The sequence below is a fragment of the Petaurus breviceps genome, unplaced genomic scaffold (assembly GCF_028583685.1).
Source record: "Petaurus breviceps papuanus isolate PSGF00001 unplaced genomic scaffold, PetGlider_PUasm1.0 186, whole genome shotgun sequence".
NCBI classification, from domain to species: Eukaryota; Metazoa; Chordata; class Mammalia; order Diprotodontia; family Petauridae; genus Petaurus; species Petaurus breviceps.
Window position 1 is genome coordinate 15,205,734 of NW_027185798.1, and position 24,507 is coordinate 15,230,240.

Genomic DNA, 24,507 nt, shown 5'->3' on the forward strand with positions numbered 1-24,507 from the left:
TCTCTCTCTCTCTCTCTCTCTCTCTCTCTCTCTCTTTCTCTCTCTCTTCTCTGACATTCTTTCTCTTTCTCCTAAGATATTTTCTTTTTCCTCCTTTTTTCCCCCTCTGAGATTCCCTCCATTGGAGATTCTTTCATGTGTCTCCCTGTCTCTCGTTCTCTCTTTCTCTCTGTCTCTCTCTCCCTCCCTTCCTTCCTCTCCCCATGAGAGATTCTCTCCCTTGCACTGGGGAAGTCACATCTCTAGGATTTTCTCTTCCTGGGGCAGCAGTACAAGTCCTTAAGGATCACCACTTGCCCCCTAGAAAAGAGGTTAATTAATTTCATCCTTGGCTGCCAGGTGGTGCCATAGTGCATAGAACACTGGGCCTGGAGTCAGGAAGACCTGAGTTCAAATGTATCCTCAGACACTTACTAGCTGTGTGATCCTGGGCAAGTCACTTCACCCTGTTTGCCTCAGTTTCCTCATCTGTCAAATGAAGTAGAGAAGGAAATGGCAAAACTGCTCCATCATCTTTGCCAAGAAGACCCCAAAAGGGGTCACAGAGAGTCAGACATCATGGGAAACAACAGATCTCATCCTGTGGAAGGGGCTGAGGATTTCCAGGGGCCGCCTTCCAGCGGTCATTGCTGCCCCTTCTCTCCTGGGCACTTCCTACCGCCCTCTTCTGTGCATTTTCTCTCTGGTTTGGATCTGCTCATCCCCAGGAAGCCCCCAGGCTCTTTGGAGGTGGGGGCTGTAACCCTCTTTGTACCCCTTGGGCCCCCTCCCCGCCCAGTGCCTGCCACATGGGCATAGGCCCCCGGTGGGAAGAGGGTGGGCTTTAGAGTGGGGGGGGACTTCCTCCGCCATTGATCATCTCTGTGGCCTTGGGCTCGGCCCCTCCGGCCCTTGGTGAAATTCCATCGCTGAAGAAAAGGGATGGGACTAAAGGGCGCCTGAGACTCCTTCTAGTCCTGAGCGAAGATCCTGCCAGTTGGTGAATTTGTGGGAGTGTCTGTGTCCTTGGGACCCTGGAATCACATCATCCCAGTTCTGCTCCAGTTAGCATCAGGCCTTAAGGTTCTAATAATAACAATGACTTCTCCCTTGGTATTTTTCTTGTCAAATTGAAATGACTTTCCAGAATTATCACTCTATATAGGAAGAAAGGAAACAGGCACTTATTAATCACTTACTGTGTACGAGGCACTTACTAGGTGCTTTAGAATTATTACTGCCTCTTCGACCCCCACGTCAGCCCTACTAAGGTAGGGGCTGTTATTGACCCCAATTTACAGTGGAGGAAGCTGAATCACACAGAGGCTCAGTGACTTGCCCAGGGTCACATATCTAGTAAATGTCTGGGGCTGGATTTGAACTCAGGTCTTCCCGATTCCAGGCCTAGCTCATTTACTTCAAGGCTCTTAGATCTGGAGCTAGAAGAGACCCTGGAAGTCATCAAATCTACCCCCTGATTTGACAGATGAGGAAACTGAGACAAACAGTGAAGTGACTTGCCCTGGGTCACACAACTGGTAAGAGTCTGAGGCTGGATTTGAACCCAGGTCCTTCCTGACTCCAGGTTGGGTGCTCTATCCACTGCACCACCCAGCTGCCCTTCAGAATAGCTATAATAACCTGTGATTTAACGATAGCAATACTGAAGTCTCTGGAACAGTTTACAGTTTTCAAACTGACTTCACGTGCATTTTTATTTGTTCCTCCCGGCCCTAGAGCAGGCTTCATCCCATTTGCAAATGAGAACATTGAGGTTTGAAGTAGCTAAATTAAATGACATACCCAGGTTAACACAGCTAGTAGGTAACAAAGTCGAAAAGGGAAGAAGCGTTTATTGAGTACCTACTGTGTTCCAGGCCTGGTGCCAAGTAAGTGTTTTACACGTGATCATTTCATTTGATGTCATTCAGAGCTTTCTAAAACTAGAATTAGAAGAAGCTTCTAGTCCAGCTCCTTCATTTTACAGATGGGGAAATCGAGGCCCAGGGAAGTCAAATGACTTGCCCAAAGACACATAGGTAACATTTTGAACTCAGGTCCTCCTTGGTCCAAATCCAGTGTTCTTTTCCCTGAATTGAAACACCTCATTTCCTCTTTTAAGTTTTAGTAACTTCACTTCTAAGGCTTTTGCTGGCACAAACAGAGGTATGCTGGAGCTGGCTCAAATGGACTTTCAAGAGCTGATTGTTAAATTTTCCACATTAGCACATGTTCCTTGGAAATCGGAAAACGGTACAAAACGGGGCATGCTTTTTTGTTTTGCTTTGTTAATTGTCTGTACTTTAAAAAGTCATGGAGAAAACTTGAAGATTAAATTTAAAAGTGTGTTGTGGGTACATCTTTTTTTCCCTCTAGAGACCTGGTTGTTAAATATTTACCAGCACACCCCTGGGTACAAGTACACCCCTGATCGTGCAGCAGACTTAGAATCAGAAAGACCTAGGTCACATCCTGACTCACAGACTTGCTGTGACCCTGGGCAGGAAGCTTAACCCCTCTGAGCTGCAGCCTCTTCCTCTGTAAAACGAGAAGTAGGAGCAGGCGGCTCCCCTTCCAGCTGATTCTGTGATGTCATCATCTCTTCCCCTCCGCTCCCCTCCTCTCCTCAGGGTTCTTTGATTGGTGGGTTTCAAGATAATGGGCTCGTGCTGCTGCTCTTTCTTTGTCTTTAAAAATTGGTTTATTGGTGCTTTTTAAAAGGCGTTGCTGTCATTTTCCAACCCCCCTCCTTCAGCAGCAGCCCCCAAGCCCCCGTCATGAAGGAGGCACAACATTCGTTAATTATGGTGGTGGGCTGTTTGACCATAGACCGTTGTGGTCTGCTAGAACCCTCAGATCTTCTTCAGATGAATTATTTTTTTTCTCTTAGCCCTATCCGTGGTCAGGGCCTGCGGGCTGACTCTGGTGGTCTGTTGGAGCCCCGGGTGATCCCAGAAATGGCTCCTCCAAGCTTCCCGCTGCTTTGGCCTGGGTGTGCCGTGTCTGATCAGTGCTCAGTGAGCTCTTGGGATGGAGGGGCCATTTCTGTAGACTCCCTCGTGGTTATTTTTGGTATCTGATCCCCCATTCATTTCCTGTGCTGTTCATTTGCCTTTTGGGGAGTTTTGGTGTCAGAGAGTTTTGTGGGGAGGGGGCTTTGGCCTGAGGAAAGGGCAGTGGATTTTAAATCTGGCTGCCCCCCTTCTGCATTCATGACCCAGGAAGCTGAGCTGGGACCAGATCCTTCTTTCTCTGGGTTTGCCTCAGTTTCCTCAGCTGTAAAATGGGGATAATAATAACAGTCACATGAGACACTTTGTAAAGCACTTGGCATATAGTAGGTGCTTAATAGATGCTTATTCCCTTCTTCCACCTGTGCCCTGCCCCCTGCTGCAGTTAGAAGGAGAGATGCCAAGGCTAAGACTCTTGTCTCCTACGTGTGGGATTCTGCTCTGGGGTCTCTGCCTCCTCTCACAGCGTGGGATGGGGGCCCTTTGGCACTGGCTTGGATCAGGTGCCTGTAGCTGTGCCCCCATCAGGGCATCCTTTCATTTAGTGGGGGTTACCATTCCTTCCGTTTATGGTTCCTCTGCTTTGTTTGGCAGGTTTCCGTTATTTTTGAAGTGGTTCTGGAGGAAAAAGGCCTTGGCTGATGCTTCCCCCAGTCTCATTTTTGATGGAAGTCTTCTCCGCTTTCCTCAGGGCCTTCCCCTCTCCTGCAGCCCAGGAGAGCATTTGAGTCCTTTGGCTCCCACACCTCCCTGTTGACTTATGAGCTTGTGGTCTGCTAGAACCCTCAGATCTTTTTCAAATGAATGATTTTTTTTTTTTTGCCTACATTGGATCCTATTCCCTTTTCCTGAGATATTTTAATTACAGTTTCTAGGATGTGTGAATTGACACTATGAGGTTACAGGAAAGATTCTTTATAGTATTAAAAAAAATAATTTGTGGAGAGAGAGAGAGTATGTGTGTGTGTATGTTGTGTCTTTGTGTTCTATATTGAAGGATAGACCTGGTTTCCATTAGTCTGGAACAGCTCGGCCTCCCTTTTGTGACTGGAGAGCAGGATGTATTGTTATTTATTTAGGATGGGGGGATGAGTGTGGAGAGAATAAGGAAAATGTGTCTAGTTAGCTATGTGGGGGCATGTTAAGAGAAGCCTTATGCTTTGGGGGCCTCTGTGGGGTCGGCAGAGAGGACCCCTTTGTTTCTTAGCTCTTAGAACAAGGCCCAAGATGCCTGGGAGAGAGAAGCCTGACCGCTCTCCATCTGTCCAGGCTCAGAATGGAATGGAATTAACATTACATTAATGTCTTTTTTTTTTTTTGCCTTTTGGAGGGCAGTTGGGATTAAGTAAACTGCCCAAGGTCACATGGCTAGTTTTTTGTGTTATGTGTCTGAGGCCGGATCCAAACCCAGGTCCCCCTGACTCCAGCTGGCACTTTACTCACTGCGCCAACTAGCCGCCCCGGTACATCAATATCTTAATTCCGTTACGTTAATATAAGTCTTCCTGGGGCAGGAGAGTGTCTGCTCCACGTGGGCAGGGGCCGCTAACAGCTCCTCCTGCAGGGCTTGGCACAGAGAAAGAGCTTAATAAATGCTTGTGAATTGAATGAAAATGAAAGGAGTAGCTGCCTCCATTTGTGGGACTGTATTGTTGGGCAGGATCACAGGTGTAGAGCTGGCTGGGGCTCCCTTGTTTTACAGATGGGGAAACTGAGGCCCAGCGTGGTTAAGTGACTTGTTGAAAGTCATACAGGGAGTCAGTGTCACAGGCGGGATTTGAACCTGGGTCTTCTGACCTTGGAGCATCCTGCTTAGTCCAGCCCAGTCTGGGAAGGACTCACCAGACTTTGAGACAGTTGGGCATCCGTCTTCATTATAAGCATCTTTGCGGAGGGCATTCCACAGCTTGCTTTATTTAAACAAATCTTAAAAAATTAAAAGCGTCTTCTTTATTATCTCTTCTGAATGCCTAGCTAGGCGGCTTTCCCCCTCTTCCCTGGCCCCCTGTCCTCATGTAGCACTTTGCCCTGGTCTCACATCTTTTTTCTCTTCTTTATAAAATCTCATGGAAATGGGAACCAGCTGGTCCCCACCCCCAGCATCTGATCCTTTCCTAAGCCTTGAAGACAGTTATTCAGCTTTCCTTTCCCCAGGTTAAATGACCCAAACCTGGCCTTCCCCTTGCCCTGCTCCTGCGGGCCTGGGCCAGGGTGGGCCGGGAATCGGTCCTACCTGTACCTCTAACACCTTTTGCAGACCATGGCCTTGCTTGGGTGTCTGGTCGATGAAACGATGAAATGGAGCATTTGGCAAAGAGATCACATTCTTTGGGCCATTTGATCTTTTGAAAGGGAGGATGCTTGGTGGGATTTTTTTCCCCCAGAGCATGATGGGAGTAGGCCCCTCTTTTCTCCCCCACCCTGCCCAGGAAAGCCCAGGATGGTTCTCACATGGTGTGGGAGCTGTTCTCTGCTGGAATCCCAGCTCTGTCACAGGCTGGCTACGTGACCTTAGATAAATGGCTTCCTTTTCTGAGCCTCTGCAACCCTAACCTGTAATATAGAGGGGCTGACCTGGGCGCCTTCAGAGGCCTTTCTGGCTTGGGGCTGTTAAGCTCAGTATATTTTTACCCTTCTCGGATTCCTGTCTGCCAAGGTTTCAGTTTATATTTGTGGGTCTGAGCATTCTCTTTTCCCATATAAACCCTTTTCTCTTCTGAATGTTCCTGCTTCTGGCAGGGGTACCTGGATAGACAACCTTGGCATTCTCCTCTGCTTTCCACATGCCCTTCCCCTGGTGCCCCATCCCATGGTTTCCAGCTCTGTGCCATCACTCTGCCCACTTCTCTCCACTCCCCAGTGCAGGCCCATCTCACCTCCCTCCTGGACTGCTGCAGTGGCCTCCCTATGGGCCTCCCTGCCTCCAGTCTCTCCCCACTCCAGTCCACCCTCCACTTTAAACTCCAGAGGCTTCCTATTGTCTCTAGGATCAAATTTTTATTTCACATTTCTAGTATCCTTTGTAATTTTTATGCACCGGTTTTATAAGCTGCACTAAGACTTTTGGAACTTCTTGAATAATTTACAAATAAGCTCGCACATATTGGGGTGTGGGGTGGGCTCAGAATCTTTGGGTTGATGGGGACACACAATCTAACAAACCTTGGAGATCACTGTTCTAAGGTAAAATACAGATTCCTCAGTCAGGCATTTAAAGCCTTTTCCAGCCTAGATCCTGGCTACTCTACCCCCATCCCAGTTAAACTAGCCTGTATATCAATGCTTGGATACAATATTCTCTCCCCCTCCTCTGTGCTCTGTAACAAAAACTTGAAAAAAAAAAAAGAGGGCCTAAGAATTTGAACAGAACTAACTAATGCATCCACTCGATGTGTCTGGTCATCCAGTCTGTGTGTCGTGTCCACTGTGGTTGTACCGATTCTGGCATCTTAGCTTTAGAGCTAGAATGGACTTCAGAGATGCCTTCCCAGAGGGTAAGTGACCTGCCCAGAGCCACATGGCTTAGTAAGTGGCTGAGGCTAGATTTGAACCCAGATCTCCCTGACTCCCAAGTTTGGTGCCCTTTGAGAGGCAGGGTGGCTTCATGTGCTTGGATTCAGGAGGACCGGTTTCAGATCCTGCCCCAGCACTTGGACAGGCCGTTTAAAACCCTCTGAGTTTCAGCTTCCTCATCCATAAAACAAGAAAGCCAGATTGAGTGACCTCCGGAGTCCATTACGGCCCTGCATCTCTATTCCTGTGTGCCTCTCCCTACCCACTGGACCACACTGCTCTGCTCCTTTTTGACAGGCTGCTGGGTTTTCTTCTCTGCAGATGGTGGAGGAGAGTGAAGAAAGGCTGACGGAAGAACAGATCGAGGACCTCCTGCAGACTGTCACCAGCATTCTCCCCGGGGACCCCGAAGCCAAGCAGCAGCCTGAGGACATGGCGGTGGATGAAGGGGATCCCGAGTAACGACAAGCCCCAGGCCTGGGCTCCACACAGAGAGCGGGCTAAGCATCTAAAAGACATTGGCTTACTGTGCCCACTATAGAAGCCCCCTCCCTTTTTACCAGGAAACCCTCCCCTGTGGAGGACCATGGTCGCAAGGGGAAGCGGTCTAGGGCGGCCAGCTGAGAAGGGAAGGAGGGGGAAGGGTGGGAACCAACCCATCAACCCCTTTGGGTCAGAAGTTCTTTTTCTCTCGTTCCAGCCCCAGCTGTGAGCATCTCCTCCCAGCTGGTGGGCTCCTGCCATTCTAAGCGCTTTCATATGTCTCTCTCCCCCAAAGGGGCCTTCTCTCCAGCTCCACTTCCAAGCTCTGTGAATAGGGAAGCTGTATTTCTCTCTGGGCTATTTAGGTGGGTTATATCATTATTCTGTTAGAGAACCATAAAGAAAGAAAAGAAGAAATGAATAATGTTTTAAAAACTAATGAATTTTCCTAGTGTGCCAGTTGAATGAATTTAGCTAGCTTTTTTCTTAAATTCATTTTATTAATAATGCCTCTTGTCTCTAGATCAGGGGTCCTTCAGTGGAGGCAATTGTGGCTTAGAGGCTGAGACAGCCGGCTTCAGAGGCCTGGGTTCCAGTCCCGTCTCTGACACATACTGACTGTCTGACCCTAGGCAAGTATTTAACCTTCCACTGTCTTAGGCCACCCTCTTGGACTGTAAATTGCATTGGTATGGAGGGATTCCATGATCAGTGAAATCTCCAATCTTTCTCCTTATTTTTTGGAATTCTGTCATCCAAGGTAGAATCTTTTCTGTTTTTTTTTTTTTTTTGTTTGTTTAAATTTTATTCAATTAACAAGCATACATTTTCTCTCCTCTTCCCCCCAACAAAAGAAAGACAAAATCTTTGTAACATATGCAAAACAGATTCCTACACTGGCCACATGTCCAAAAATGGCATATTGAGGCCATCCCCTTTCTGTTAAGGTGGATGGCATTATTCATCATTAGCCTGAACCTTCTCTTTCAACAACAGCAAGACCCAATTAAGTAGAAACAGTAGTATTTTAGGACCACATCTGTCAGTGAATCATACAACATTCCATCCTGGACATGACCTAACTAACTGTAAGAGTCAGTTATCTAGAGAGAGACAGAGAAGGGAGGACCCCACCTCATGGCTCGTGGAGTCTAAAGAACCTTCTCTGTTGTTCCTGGGCCTGATTTAAAATCCACCCCTTTCCTGTCCCACCCCAAGGCTCAGGAAGAAGTTTAAAGCCCCAGCTAATAGTCCCCTCCATTCACCACAAATGGATCTTAGATTTGGAGTCAGAAGGTCCACAGAGGCCATCCAGTCTGGCCCCAGAAAAAAAGTACGGAGAGGAAGAACTGGGATTTGAACCCAGGACCTTTAACTCGGATATGTTTCTTTCCTCTGCTTCTCCAGTGGGTAAATTATAGGTGAAAAGATGGTTTTTCAGCTTTAGAGCCAGACACAGGAGTTGTATAAATTAGAGCTGGGAAGAGCCATGAAGCTCCTCTGGTTCAAGCTTGGCCCCAGAGAAGAGAGAAAATGCATTGTCTGCCATCCTTGGCAGAGGTGGGGGGGGGCTGTGGATGTGGATCTCTGCGTATACTGTCAGACTTGGCTGCTGTGTTGGTTAGTTTTGTGAGCTGCATTTTTTTCCCTTTTAAATGCTGGATTGTTGGGGTGGGGTGGGGAGGAAGGTAAGAAATTTAGGATGGAAGATTATGTAAAAGAAAAAGATAAAAATAAAAAAAAATTTAGAAAATCATCTGGTCCAACCTCATTTTAATTTTATTTAATTTATTAATTTAGTTTAATGGACACATTTTACTTTTACACCACAGTCATAGGACCCTGGCACCCCCAGCCCGGTTCGAAACCCTTCCTTGTCACAAAGAAATACGGCCACCCCACACACTGGCCACATTACATAGGACATTATACCACTTTGCTTTTACTTTTTGGTCAATTAATTCATAGCCAGATTTGGAATTTTCTTGGCAAAGATACTGGAGTGGTTTGCCATTTCCTTCTCCAGCTGATTTTATAGATAAGGAAACTGAGGCAAACAGAGTAAAGTGATTTGCTCAGTGTATGAGGCTGGATTTGAACTCAGGTACTCCTGACTCCAGGCTTAATATACCACCCAGCTGCCCTTTACAGATGAGGAGCTGGGATTTGAACCCAGGTCCTTGTCTTAGACCAGAGCTCTTTTCCTGGGTCTTTGATTGTGAACTGCCAAATTAGTGTCATTATCAAGTGAAAAGTTCATTTCTATTGTGCGTTGGCCACAGGTGTTCAGACTGAGTGAGGATTCTGGGTAGACTGTTCTCTGTGCCACAAATGTCAGGGCTAGGGTCCTTTCCTTAAAGGGAAGTGTTATCTTTCCAGATCTGTGCCTGCGTTTTTCTGGAAGGTTCCCTTCTTTTAATGCCACCCTCCGGAACATCAGTGTGGCTGCACTTCCCCATTTTGGTCTCTGTTGGCTGGGCTCAGCCATATCGTCCCCTCCCAGAAGGAAGCTGAGCCAGGTTTCGGTCGCCTTGGACGTGAGCAAGGGATTCATCTGTCAGTTTGTCTGGCACACTGAGCGCTGGCCATCAGGCTGCACATGTGTCCTTTTGAATTAAGGTGTGTAAGGTGATTTATTGGATGGCAGCCCTCTTTACCGCCCAGTCCATTGAACGATAAATCATTTCCAGGTGTCCGCCAGGCTCCAGGGAAGCCCTCTAACTCCTGAGCAGTCGGCTTTTTGTGGATGGAGAGAAAGAAAGAAAGAGAGCCAGGGTTAGGACAGCAGCAGGGATTTCTGGGAGCCATTATCAGGAATATCATTGTCATCAGTGGGGTCCTAACTGTGATGTAGGTTCTGTACTGAATTAATTTACAAAGATCCAAAGGAGTGCACATTTCAGGGTGGGAGAGACCTTAAGAATCAACTGATCCAGCCCCTTTTACAGCTGAGGAAACTGTATGGAAGGCACAGACAAAGGAAGTGAGTTGCCCAAAGTCCCTTAGATCCTGGCAATGAGCCATTTAAGGGTCCTTAACTTGGCCACTACAATGAATGTGAACAAGGAAGAGAGTTTGAGAGTTAATTTTGTCCTTGCATTCAGGGACTAAAGGGACTGATGTCTGCCTACGTTCTTTGATACCTTTAGGTTTTGTAAGTAACTGTTTCTTCCCTCTCTCCCTTCCCTAAAGGTAGGGTGGAAAAGAGTATGTGTTCTGTGGAAAGAAGACTGGCCAGGGGTTTGAATTTCTCCAGCTTCTGTTACTGAAATTAGGGGAGATCATCTCTGTTCTCTGTGGGGGTCAGTGTCTTCATTTGTCTAAGGGTAGAGTTGAGTCCATTGGGGAAGGGAAGGGTTATCCACAGAGAACCTGACCACGGAAGAAGGCAGGGATTTTCCCCTCCATCCCTTTTCCATTTAACAGAGTCATAGAGCTTGAGAAGTGGGATGGCTAAAAGAATAACCATCTAAGGCAACCTGTACCTAAGAATCTCCTCTATCAACATCCTTTTTGAAAAATCAAATTTATTTTTTAATTACATCTCAAGTTCCAGACTGTCTCCCTCCCTCCCTGCCCTGCACTAGAGAAGGTCACCATGATGACACAGATCTGTAAGTGTATGTAAAACCATGCTATGCATACTTCTGTCTGTCAGTTCTTTCTCTGGAGGCAGATAGCATCGCCTATTTTTTCCTTGGTGTCTCCATCCTCATCCTGTCTCAGGGAACCATCCCTTACAATAAAGAGAAAGAAATAGCAAAACGAACATCAAAAAAATCTCCTCTTACATTCAGTATCTGTGTCTATGTTATCCCCCACAAAGATGTCGAGGGAGGTAGACTTCTCCTATCTCTTCTCGGACCTAAGCTTAGTCTTGATAATTTCACAGCATTTGATTTTTATTGTTTTGCTATTCTTGGAAGAATTACCTCGTTTTATTCGTTGTGTGTTTATATTGCTTTCCTGGTTCTGCGTCAAAAAGGAAGAGGATTAATCCACATGTTCTTAGTACACATGACACAGAAGTCGGACACCTGCTGAAACACCTTGGAATAAGCAGATGTCATTTTGCCAGTGTGAGTCAGACGGTAACAGGTATCCATCCATCCATGGGCTTTGTGGAATGTAAGCAAAGTGCTTTCCTTCTAGGTGAGGCCTGTGAAATCCGTGAGATACAAGAGGGGAAGCCAAGAGCCATCCATAGGGGATGTTCACATGAACCCATCTGGCAGTAGGGGAGCAAATGTACTTTGAACATGTGGCTGAGTCAGCAGATTGGTTTGAGGACTTTTTTTTTTTTTTTTGCTTTTTGAAGGGGGAAGTCAGGGCAATTGGGATTAAGTAACTTGCCCAAGGTCTCATAGCCAGTAAGTGTTAAGTGTCTGAGGTTGCATTTGAACTCAGGTCCTCCTGACTTCAGGGCCAGTGCTGTATTCACTGGGCCACCTAGCCACCCCCAGTTTGAGGACTTTGATGCCAATTCAGGACCAAGTCAATGAGACAAGAAATCATAGAAGTGTTATCTGTAAGGAGCCCACATTAGTGACCAAGGCAGATCATGCAAGGAGATGGTAGAGATAATGCAACATGTCCCTGTAGGCTGCAAAAATTAAACACCTGCTGAATACCTATAATTATGTGACCTGATGGCTAAAATAATACATTAGAAGCTTATCTTTCATGATCTGATAAGCAGCAAATCCCTATAGGGCAAATAGATCTCAAAATATCATGCAGATTTCAACCAACTATAAAATATTAAGTTTTATAAGGATAGTGGGCAGCTAGGTGGTGCAGTGGATAGAATGCCCGGCCTGGAGTCTGGAAGACCTGAGTTCAAATCCAGCCTCAGATGCTTACTAGCTGTGTGACCCTGGGCAAGTCACTTGGCCCTGTTTGCTTCAGCTTCCTCATCTGTAAAATGAGCTGAAGGAGGAAATGGCAAACCATCCAGTTTCTTTGCCAAGGAAACGCCAAATGGGGCCACTGAGAGTCAGATATGATTGAACAATTCAATAGCAAATCAGGATAGTGGCTTGTCCTTAGATGGTTTCTATCAGAATTCCATTAAAAAATAAGAATAGGTTTTCTAAAGCACAGAAATGACCGTTTTTCTCTCTCTCTGTCTCTCTCTCTCACACACACACACACACACACACACAACCCACACCCCTCCCTATTCTATAAACTCATGCTTTCATTTTACCTCTAGGTTCAAATATAAAATGCTCTGTTTGGCATTCAAAGCCCTTCATTGGGCCCCCGCCCACCTTATACTTTTCTCTCATCCATATACTTTATCATCCAACACCTACCTTTTTGCTGTCGCTCCCACCGCGTCCATCTCCTGGCTGTGTCTTTGCATGACGATTCCCCGTGTTTGAAACGCCCTCCCCCATCCCCTCTGCCTTCTTGGCCTCCTTCAAGACTCCACTCAAATCCTATCTTCTCCCCACTGTTCATGCCTTCCCTCTGAGATTACCTCCTTCTGCCTTCTGTGTCTGTTGTATGCACCTGATTATCTGGATTTGTGTCCCCCATCAGACTGTAAGCTCCTTGAGGGCAGGGACTGTTTTTACTTTTTCTACATATTCCCACTGCAGTTAGCCCTATGTCCTATGAGGTAGGCAGGGTGGGGATTATGTCTGTTTTACAGATGAAAAAACTGAAGGCATGAGAAGTTAGCTAGTCAAATGTCCTAACTGCTCTGTTTTTGTTCCTTGGTAGTAACAAAGCCGATGAGAAGGGAGAGAGGGAAGATTCTTCCCCCCCCCCCAAAGTCCCCAGAACAGAGATGAGACCATGACACGGTTGCCTAACTCAGCCCCATCAGGCCTCTCTTCCATGTTGATGCAATAGGCCCATCGTAAGAAGGGCATGCCAATGGGCGCAATCCAAGTGAATGTGTTTGGAAAAAATGTTTGCTGACAAGCAGTGATGGGAAGGGAAATGGGGAAAATTGATCAGGCCACTGAAGTACGATCCTTATTGGATAAGGAGAGCCTTGGCATGCTCTCCCACTGTCTAAGCTGGGCCCAAGCAGCCTGGGCTTGATGTGGAGATCTTGGAAAGGAAGACTCTGTGCCCCCAGAATCCTCCAGTCAGCTGATGTCTCATTTCCCTGCTGTGGGCCAACTCTTCTCTCTCAATACTCTCATTGTCTCCTTGAGGCTGAGGCTGTGTTTGGGTAGTTGTGGGTCGAGTCAGACTGTGTGAATTCCAGCTGTCTTTTTTGATGTAGGTTGTTGTCTGTGAGCTCCTGAGACCAGTGTCTGGGCTAAATGTGGGGCATTCCTTGAATGGCCCTTTGCTGTAGTATGCCGGTGCTCTGGACCCAGGGAATGAGAAACTCAGAAGTGGTATGGCAGGTTACCTGGGGAATCTGGAAGTGGCTGGGGTTTCTCATGTTAACTTCAGGACCCCAGCACCTTTAAGGAATAAAGTCTGGTCCTTGTTCCCTCTGAATATTCACCGTAATTTAAAGGAAAGTGGTAATGTATATGATAGAAACCAAGTCAACCTGGAGAAGAGATGAGGAGATACTCTGGCTTTCCTTGAGGAGGTGGAGGACCGTGGGTTTGGAATGCTGCATACACTCTTACACACTAGACCATTGGTTTTGCTGAACTGTTTTTCCCCTTTATTACAAACGAAGGCTGCCCAGGAGAAGGGCTATATAAAGAAACAATTGCTGATTTGAAAACGAAAGTCACTAATATAACCTTTAAACAACAACAAACTAAATCAAGTCCACATGTTGAGCAGGTGTTTTATAACCTGATTGAGAGGGAGGAGTAGGATTGTGTCTGGAGATTTGGATAGAATGGAAAGAAGCAGGGTTGGTAGCAGAAAGCCCTGGTGCCGTCCTGGCGCTGGCTGCATTTGTTAGCTGTGTGACCTTTGGAAAATCCCTGCCTCCTCCTGGGCTGCTTCTGTCAACTAAAGGGAAGATTAGATTAGGAAACCTTTGAAAAGCCTGCCCATCTCTAGATCCCAGGAAACCGGGCAGGGCTCATTTCCTCCTTCTGAAACTGTTGACTTAAGGAAGTCATTTAACTTCTTGGAAAGTCACTTTCCTTTACTAGTAAAAAGGGCCACTGAGCAGCCAGAACCTCCTGATGTCTGAAGGCCAGGAGAAGGAACTTTATTAGATCGGCGGCCAATAATCCCAGACAATACTGCTTGTGCACCCAGTGATGCTTCAGGCCGGGTGATGGGTGGGGCTGTCAGCCCACCTTGGGGAGCCACTTGGCAAACCTCAAAGTGCTACGTTATCATCATTGTCATTGTCAAGAATATTGTGCTGTTAAATACCGATAAGAATAAATACCAATCATTATTGGTAATAGTAAGACAGCGTGTAGCATAATAATAGTGGGATAGTATTTAGTGGAGTATGTAGACTATGTAGTCTAGCATGTAAAGTATAATATATATACGATGTATTGTATGCTATATGGCATATATACAATGTATAGTATGGTATACGGTATATATACTATGGTATACAGTATGTATACTATGTATAGTATATATGTTATATATAGTGTAGCATAAAGTGTGTATATATAGTATATAGCATAATGATTAGTGTAATATATCATTAGTTTAATAGTCTAGTATAATATAATGATAGCACTATTATTACCAATAATACTTAATACTGGTAATAATATTAGCTATGCACTCTATTATCATTGCCAATAGTAATCATTATTGGCAATAATATATCACTATTATTGGTAATATTCTTTTTTTTTGAGGGCAATTGAGGTTAAGTGACTCACCCAAGATCACATGGCTAGTTTTTTTGTGTTGTGTCTGAGGCTGGATTTGAACCCAGGTCCTCCTGGCTGCAGGGCCAGCGCTCTATTCACTGCACCACCTAGCAGCCCCTAGTATTGGTAATTTTGATAGTAGTAGTAGTTGTCGTCACCGTCCCATTGTCGTAGTACTAGTAACAACCAGGGTAAGGTCACCATTAACCACCCAGGAAAGTGGAGCCATTCTCTGGGGAGATTGAAGCTAGGTGTCTGAGTAGAAATCGTTTCTTTTCACACCCATCTGTGTTTTCTGACCAGCTGGCTGCTGTCTCCCTGACTGCTGACCACATCCAGTTGTGAGAAGAGAGAGCCACGTCATCGAGGCTTCCTGGGGCTGAAGGGAGAACCGCTGGACTGTTAGAGCTGAGAGAGGCTGGGGGCTCTGCCCAGAGAGTCTGAGAAGGTTGGCTGTGTGTGTATGCTCATTAGGGCCTAGAAATCCTTTCCTTTTAGGAACCTTAATTAGTGTAGGAGTGACCCTGATGCAATCTGAGGGACACCTGGATGGGACATTCCTGGAAGGCAGGAACCACATCTTCCTTCTCCTTGTAGCTCCCTCTGGACCTTGCCCACAGTGAATGAAAGAACATGTAAGTCTTTGACATCGTTAGTGAAATCCTTTGGTCTGCATTTTGGGTTTTTGTACTTTACTCACATTACGCCAAGCTTCTTTGCTGGTCCATGCTTAGCATTTCTGATTAGTCCCTGGGGAAGAGGGGGATGGCTGGAACACCTTTTTGATGACAAGAACTAGAAGGAATCCTCTGGGACTCTGCTTACCAGTTGTGTAGGAGTGGGGAAAGCCTGGACTTGCTATCAGGGAAGCCTAGGTTCAGAAGTGGGCTCTGACACTTGCTAGCTGACTTTTTTTGGGTAAACCTTGAAGACTTCTCAGATCCTCAGTTTCCCCATCTATAAAATGGGGACAATAATATTGTTATTAGGTGTGAGTTCCCTTTTCCCCATTTTGCAGATGGGGAAACTGAGGAACAAAGCAGTCAAGTGACTTGTCCAGGATAACAGAGTAAGTTTCTGAGGTGGGATCTGACAAGACCAACCTCACAAGGTTGTTGTGAGAAAAGTCCTTTAACCTTTATAGTGTTGTCTGACTGCCAGGTCAGATGCATATTGCCTGTGTGACCTTGGACAAGTCATTTATCCTCTTCACGTTCCAGACCATAAATTGGAGAGAAGATTCTCATTTGCAGTTGGTAGGGGGAGTTTCCATGCTGGAAGTTCCTCACATGAAGGATGATTTTAGCTAACATTAACAAAGACCTGTAATGTTTGCCACACACTTTACCTACATTATCTCACTGATTCTCATCACAACTCTGTGACCTAGGTACTAGCATTACCTTTATTTTATGGATAAGGAGACTGAAGCTCGGGTTAAGTGACTTGTCCAGGGTCACACAGCTAGTAAGTTTCTAGGTGGGAGCTGGGAACCCAGTTCTTCCTCACGTGTTCCATCGACTTCCCTATGCTACCTGGAAAGAAAAAATTCCCAAATAAATAGGAGTTACTATTCCCCATGCTCATAAAAGCCCTTGATTCCTTCTCCCACAGGGCCAGTCTGATGGATGGGAGGAGTAGGTGCTGTGACCCCAGTGGACAAAAGACCCAGAGTTCTTAGCTTTTTTGTGTCCAGGGCCCCTCTGCTGAAGCCTGTGGGCCCCTTCTCAGATGAATGCTTTTAACTGGATAAAAGAAAATACATAAGATTGCAAAGGAAATCTATTACATTGAAATAAAGATGTCATTTTTTTCCCATCCAACTTCACAGACTCCTTGAAGTCTATCCTCTGACCCCTTGCTTAGACCCTAAGTTAAGAATCCTGAATCTAGTCCAATGCTCTCATTCATTTTATTTTTTATGTTTCACTGTATTTGTATTCATTTTGTTAAACATTTTCTAATTACATTTTTCAAGTTTTAAAATTTTAATATTTAATGTTTTATTTTCCCGCTAAAAATTGCATGTAAAAATAATTTTAACATCTTTTTTTTCCAGTTTTGAGTTCCAGATTCTACCCCCCTTTCCTTTCCCGCCCCAGCCATTGAGAAGGTCAGTAATTTGTCATAGGTTATGCATAACACCTGCATTTTAGAGATGAGGGAGCCAAGGAAGGAGGTTACACACACAGTAAGTGGGAGAGGCAGGATTTGAACCAGGTCCTCTGGATCCACCTCTGGGTCTTTCCACTCTTCCAGGGAGAAGGAGTCCAGAGCACATGGAGACCCTGGGCTCCTGAGGTGTCTGGGGAGGGGAGAGATGGTGCCCCCCACTGGGCTTTCTGCACAGTTTTGCCCACAGCTGTGCTCACCCATCATTATACACTCTCCCCCCTGTCGCTCCTGTCCCCGTGTCTCCACACGTCCCTTGAAAGAGTTGGGAGGGAGGGTCAGTGACTCATCTCCTTTCCCAAGCCAGGGACTTAGGGATCTTTGAGGCTGAGTTCTGAACTCCCTTCCCATGGACCAGAGGGGCTGAGAGGCCCTAGGGGTGAGGGAGGGGTCTGAGAGTAGAAGATGATGAAGGAACCGAGAGGAGTCCTCTCAGAAGGCCCGTGGAGCTCATTGGCATCTGGGGCGACCGGCAGCTTTCTAGGCATTGACAATTTCTAAGAAAAGGCTAAACTTGAAAAGACTTGTCAGGTCTGTGAAATTCTGTGAGTACATGTGTGAAAATCATAGAATTTTGAGTTGGAGAGGACCATCGAGGTTACATAGGCTAAGTTCCTTGTAATAAATAGATGTCCGTCCATCCACCCACTCACCCATTCATCCACCCATCCATCCGTCCATCTTTCCATCCATCTATGTATATCTACACATATGTACATATCTGTATGTCTATGGTTTGAGCCTTTGGACATGTTAGTTCAGTTCACAAACAGCCTGGATCACTGATCACTTGTCAGTGGGAAAAGAGGGAAGTTCTAAATTCAGAGCCCCTTCCTCTCCCTATCTTCAGGCGTCTGGGCTTCTCCTGTGTCTGTCAGTCCCCTGGCTGAGCTACCTTCCCTTCCTTCTGTAACAACTGCAGGATCTCATCCAGAAGGGAGACGCAGCCAGGCCCAGATAGGGCTTGAGAGTCTGGAGTGAGCCAAGCTAAACAGACTGGCTTCCCTTGCAAGGCCCAGCCCTTGGGGCCAGGCCCACCACCGCAGGAGAGCAACTGAGTCAGCAGGAAAAGAGACTGGGTGGGTCGCTGAAGAACCGGGAGGAGCAAGAGTCGGTTCCAGAAGTCTGGGAAATGAGAACATCGGCAGAGAGAGTCAGAGAGGGTGTCAGAGCTCAAGGGGCTCAAAGGCCCGGAGTGCAGTGGCAGAATGCTGGGCTTGGAGTCCAGAAGACAGGCCTAGACTTGACTTGAGCCCTAGAGACAGTGAGGTCTTAGGCTTGAACTTAGAAAGATTTCTTTCGCCTCTTGGAGCGAGTGAGCTGTGTGTCTTTGGGCAAATCGCTTAACCTGTCCAGGGCTTAGTCTCCTCATCTTTGAAATGGGGAGGCTGGACTCCATGACCTCTAAAACCTCTTTCAGCTTTAAGTATAGGAGTCTGTGATCTTCCTTTGACAGTGGTGGGAGGGGGAGATTGGGAGAAACAAAGGGACCCAGCTAGTTGGTGGTAGAACTTTGTACTGGTGAGAAGCCATTAGTGCTCCCCAAGTTGCTGGAAGGGATCTCAGAGGTCATATAGTCCAACCCCCTCATCCCCATCATTACAGCTGGTTTTTTTTAAGTGAATAGAAATTTGTTTTCTCTCCTTCCCACCCTTGTTTTAAAAAAAAAGGAAAGGAAATCCTTTGTAAGAAATACATATGGTCAAGCAAAACTCATTCATGTATTGACCCTGTCTGAAAGATGAGTGTCTCAGTCTGCATCCTGAGTCCACCACTCTGCCAGGCATTGGGTAGCATCACAGGTCCTCAGGAAGTTTGGGTGGTCATTGCATTGATTAGAATTCTTAAGTCTTTCAAAGTTCTTTGTCTTTGCAGGTTGTTACTGAATAAGTTGTTTTCAGCCCTCTCCTTTTACAGATGAAGAGACTGAGACATAGGGTGGAGAAGTGGATTAAGGCCACTCCAGGTAAGCAGGAATAAAGGTTGCAGGCAGGATTCAAACCCAGGTCCTTTGACTCCAGAGCTAGTGCTGTTTCCACCGGACCTTTCTGAGCCCCAAGACAGTTCTCCACAAAACTCAGGGTTGTCCAAGATGAGACTGGGTCAGCTGGACTATAGGCAACGAAGGGAGATGGAGCAAAAACTGGGAATAGGAAATGGAGATATTTGGGGAGCACATGGACACTATGATAGACAAGTGAAGATGAGATTTTTAACAGGAAAGGGAGGAGACTTCTGAGTTTGGTGGAGAGCTGAGGTCCTCTGGAAGGTAGTGAGTCTGGTCACCCAGGAGAGAGGTAGGTTAGTAGAGAAGGAAACTGAAAGCTCCATTGAGGGCCAAGAGCCAAGGATGAGGAGACTTTCCTGGGGGGCTGGGGTAGATGATATGGTGATGTTGGAGAGGGAGCAGGGGAGAGGCAATCACAGTGTGCCTGGAGAATGGCCCAAACAGGTGACTGATCAGCACTGGGGAAAGAACTCTGGTCCTCCGGTCAAGAAACCCAAGTTTGGTTTGAATCCTGGATATGTGACCCTAGACAAGTCATTTTACCTATGCTTGCTTCAGTTTCCTCATCAATAGAATAGATATAATAATAGCATCTATCTTCCAGGGTCGTTGTGAAAATCAAATGACATAACATTTATAAAGGGTTTTGCAAACCTGAAAGCACTATGTAAATTGTTATATAAAAATGTTATTATTATTAATGGGAAAGCAGGCATGGCCTGAAGCAGAGAGATGGGGAGAATTGGAACAATCACTCCCCTGGGCCCTTGAGTAAGATGGCAGAATAATCCTAAAGTCATCTGTCCATAGCTGAATGGGATCTTTGCAAAAGTGGGGAACTATGGGTGTGCAATGTTGCATGTATGATCAGAAATCACCAATGTGTTGAGTGGTTTTGCTGAACTGCTTTTTTTTCTTCTTACTTGGGATAGTGGCTCATCTAGTAGGGAAGGATATATTCAGGAATGAAAGTGATATAAAAGACAAAAGATGAACAAAAATAAGATTTTTTTATAAAAAAGGAAATTATTTACATTAACTTATCTATGTATAGGTTGTAAAATGGCTGCTCCTCGAGGGCAGGGACTGTTTCGTTTTTGTTTTTCTTAGCACCTAAGACAATGCTGAGCATGTAGCAAATGCTTAATAAATCCTTCTTGAATTTAATTCTTGATACCTGTCCCTTCCCTCTTCCCCCAAAGTGCCTAGCACAGAGCTGTGCCACATAGTAAGTGTTCAGGAAATCTTTGTTGCTCATGATGGCACAAACTGTCCCAGTTAGGGCTGTAGCCAGTGACCCTGGATAGGAAGAACAAAGCCAGCTGGCCCTGGTGAACTCAGAGTCATTTGTCATCGGCCTCTAACCTAGTTGGGGACTTGGTCACTGGGTGATAAATGAGTTTTTCAGATCTCTGACTCTCTCTAGAGAAACCGGATGCAAAGGTGGTCCCTGTTGCATATTCAGTGTTATGGGGTGTGTTCAGAGCCTGATCACATCCTGCTTCTGAGACTCTGCAGCTGGGCTCACTGGCCTCCAGACAGGGAGGGATGGGGGGCGGGAGGGGAAAAGAGATGGCCAGCAAACACTTGGCTACTTTTTTTCCTCCATCATCTCCCCCTGCAAAAGATCTCCAAGAGGTTTCCCCCTGGGGGTGCCATGCTACCCTGGTCAGAGCAGGCTCTGCCCCCTCGGAGTGCCCAGACTGCTCCAGGACTGCCCATGGGCAAGAAGGAGTGGAAAGAGCGAAGCCAAAATTGTTTCTTGGAAAGTGTCTCAGCCTGCATTTTTGGTGAGCTGGAGAGTTAAAGATTAAAATATATCCACATGTGGCTAATATCCCAAAGGGAAGCAAACTCTGAGGATATTTTAACTCACCCATTCAGCCTGCTTCAAGTCACTGTCCTCAATTTTCATTGCCGAGCCCCCTTTTTTCCTCCCAGGGCCCTCTCTTGGAGAGCAACCGGGCACTCAGAAGACCCTTGTCAGGCTGGGTTAGAATCACAGACTCAAAGATTTGGAGCTCTTAGAAGTCCTAGGATAATGGCAAGAGACTTTGTAGATCACCCCATCCATCCAGGCCCCTCGTTCTACAGATGGGGAGACTGAGGTTTAGAGTTCTGCGGCTTGCCCAGGGTTATATGGTGTCAGAGGTGGGATCTTTCCAACCCACATCCAACATGACATCCACTGCCCCCACAGGCTCCTTCACAGGTTCCCTGCTCTAAACTCTCCTTCCTTTTATAGATAAGGAGAATGAGGTTCAATGATTCACTTAGTTCAACACAACGAGTTGATGGCAGAGAGGAGGGTTTAAGGCAGGTCCTCTGTGGGCAAATACATGGAGTGCTACCTGGATTAGTTAATTAATAACAATGGGTGACCTCAGACTTGTTCATCCTGAGGTCAGTAATCCAAGGACTTCCCAAATCCAGAACATAGCTGAAGGGGTTGGGGTGGGGAAGCCATCTGAAAGACCTAGGGAGGAAGCCAAAGTCAACATCATAAAGCCTAGCAGAGCCCCTCACATCTTCACCTGAAGCACATTTCCTTTAATTTTGTTGACAATAAGCCAGACTGGCCTAAAGCTGCTCCCCAAACTTTTCAACTCTACCCCTTTACCCTGGCTCTCCCAAAGCACCCTTCCCCCTACTCCCCTCTCTGTCTTCTGTCAAGACTCATCTCACGTCACCTCCTGTGACAAGCCTTTCATGATTCTCCTTGGTTGTTGTTGAGTTGTTTCAGACTCTGTTACCCCATTTAGGATTTTCTTGGCAAAGATAACATAATGATTTGCCATTTCCTTCTCTAGTTTATTTGAAAGATGAGGAAACTGAGGCAGACAGCATTAAGTGACTTGCCCAGGGTCATCCAGCTAGTAAGTGTTTGAGGTCTCATTTGAACTCAGGAACATGGGTCTTCCTAACTCCCGGCCCAGCATTCTATCCACTGTATCACCTAGCTGCCCCATGATTCCCCTAGTAGAGGTTTTTAAGCTGGGGTCCATCAATTTAAAAAAAAAATTTTTTTGATAACTGCATTTCAATATAATTGGTTTCCTTGTAATCCTGAGTATTTTATTTTATGCATTTAAAAACATGATTCTGAAAAGGAGTCCATAGGTTTCACCAGACTGCCAAGGGGGTTCATGCTATACATGAGTAAGTAAATTGTACTGTTAGTAATTGACCTAGTAGTTAATGTTCTTTGACCCCTCTAACATAATCTCACAGATATTTAACTGTTTAAGTGTTGTAACCCTCAGCAGGATGCAAGCTCCTCCAGGTCAAGGACCATTTTTGTTTGTTTTCTTTATGTTTTTTGTAGACTCAGCACCAAACACAGTGCTTTTCATGCAGTAGGTGTTTGTAGCAGCAAGTACCCCAAGCATCCTCAGGGTTTGCAGCTACCACAGGTTCTTGGATCTGCTTTGTTAAAGGAAAGCAACTCAAAATGGGTTAACAAGCTTACTTTAATCAGTCAGACATATATCGTTTACCTTGTTCAGGAGAAAAGGTCAGCACCCTGAACCTCAAAGTATACAGGCATAATTATCAAGACAGAAACATCAAGTAGACAGATTTCCAAACTGTCCAACCATTACATCCATACCCAGTCAACATCTGGGTTTCCACATTCTGGGTTTTTCAAAGCCGGGGGACTCTCAACAACGGCTTCCCAGAATTCAGATCAAATCACAGAATACTTCTCAAAGTGAGTCCCAAAACAAAGCTACACATCAGTGCTTATATAGCCTTCTCCTGGCTCAGAGAATGTAACAACCTTTTTGACCCACTGGCCAATCAAAAAGTATCTACTGAAAAACAAGCCTCCCCCACCCCAGGCTTCTGGTGCACATTAGCCTAGGGGCAGGGAAGATCTTTAAAATTTACATTCTTATTACAGTGTTTAATAAGTGCTTGTTGAATTGAATCGAATTGTTGCAGCTTTTGATGTTTCCTGAATTAAAAGAGAGGAAAGGAATTGCTGTATAGGGACACAAGCAAAGGTTGAGGGGAGGAGAGGAGAAAGAATAACTGACAGCAAAGGGGGAAAATAAGGAAAACATTTTAAATGGAATACAAAATTTGAAAGTAGGGTGCTCTGGAATTGTTTAACATAGGTCTACACAACCTCAAGGCCGTCCCTCTGTTGCAGCCTAGCACAGAAACCAAAGCTCATTAGGATAGTCCTGAGTCATCAAGAAAGGATTGAATTATTTTCAGTTTACTCTTCTTAAGAAGTCAGGGAAATACTTATCCTTTTATTAAAAAGGGTTAAAATTAAAAAAGAAATTTCAATGGCAAACCCTCAGCTATCAGGAAATCTAGGAATCCCCCCACAACCTTTTTTTCCCAGAAAACGGTTGTTGTTGCTTATACTTTGTTCTCAAAGAGGACCATGACATCAGGAAGGTGATGCCGTGACTTGCATGTCAGTTGGATTTAAGTGAGGCAGGGCTGTGCAAAGTCACCAGCCTCACTCTCTCCTCCAGAGTCATCTGGGTCCAGTGGCAAAATATAGATAAGGATGACTGGAGATAGTCCCCTTTGGGAAAGTTCAGCCTTTACTGGATGGGACATTAAGACAAGACATAGAGAAGGTGGGAACGTTGTCCCTGCTTTCGGGAATTTCCTAGTCTGATGAAAATAGAATTCACCGAATGGAATAGGCATGAAATATGCAACAGAAACCCATAGGCCTGGTTGTAACCAACTCCAGCTGTAGGGAGCTCTAAGGCATGAGTGCTGGGTATGTTGGAGTGACCACCCAGCTGGGGATGTTCTGCATGATGCACTCAGCTGAGCCTTCGGTTTCTCCTGGAGGGCTCTTCCCCCATATGCTTGAATGGGAAAAGTTTCCTCCTTCTTCATCTGTTTCAAAAACCTCTTTGCCCGGGCACGCCCTGGAAAGTGCTGTACTTGACACTGAACTTAGTGTCCTGCCCTAAGGTTCACAAGCACTTCATAAGATTGCTGGATCATAGATTTAAATCTGGAAGGATCCTTAAAAGCCTCCTAGTTCAACCCCTTCATTTTACAGATCGAGAGCTGACCTGCATTTGTGGAGACTTCTCACCTGGGTGTTCTCTGAACAAAATAAATCCCAAGTCCAGTCCCCATTCCCTGTCCCTGTTCCTATCCTCATATGCCAGACACTGTGTGGGGTGCTGGGGATACAAGGACTAAGGGAGTCCTAAGAAGTTTCCATTCTATCAGGAGGGTCAACCCATAAGTAAACGCAAAATAGTTTCAAGGTGATTTCCAGGAGGGCATGGGATTATTAGGAAGGGCACCGTGGGAAAATATAATCTGAGAAGTCCCAGTGTGGTCAGGTCAGATGATGGTTCTGATCCTGTGAGCGCTGGGCATCTGAGAAGGCTGATGAAGGAGACCTCAGGGCTGGGAGAAAGAACATTATGGACAGGAGGAACAGTATGGACAAAGATGCAGAGGTGAGCATCACAGGGCATGTTTGGGGAGTGAGGAGTTGAGGGAAAGCAGAGTATGGAAAGGGTTAGTGACAAAGTCAGAGGAGCAGATCAGGTTTCTGGCCAAAGTG

The 24,507-nt window shown here is 45.9% G+C and overlaps 2 protein-coding genes across 5 annotated transcripts in view; one reads left to right on the top strand and one right to left on the bottom strand.

Annotated features, from left to right (window-relative positions):
• The window catches only part of CRCP (CGRP receptor component), a 49,958-nt gene extending 41,216 nt beyond the window's left edge, over positions 1–8,742 (top strand). For all 4 annotated transcript variants that reach the window (XM_069089566.1, XM_069089565.1, XM_069089564.1 and 1 more), the window contains one exon: positions 6,825–8,742. In XM_069089566.1, the coding sequence (XP_068945667.1) occupies positions 6,825–6,965 (141 nt within the window). In that variant the 3' untranslated portion in view covers positions 6,966–8,742. The remainder of the gene's footprint in view (positions 1–6,824) is intronic.
• The window catches only part of CHCHD2 (coiled-coil-helix-coiled-coil-helix domain containing 2), a 421,648-nt gene that overhangs the window by 236,693 nt on the left and 160,448 nt on the right, over positions 1–24,507 (bottom strand). The gene's annotated exons all lie outside the window — the stretch shown is intronic.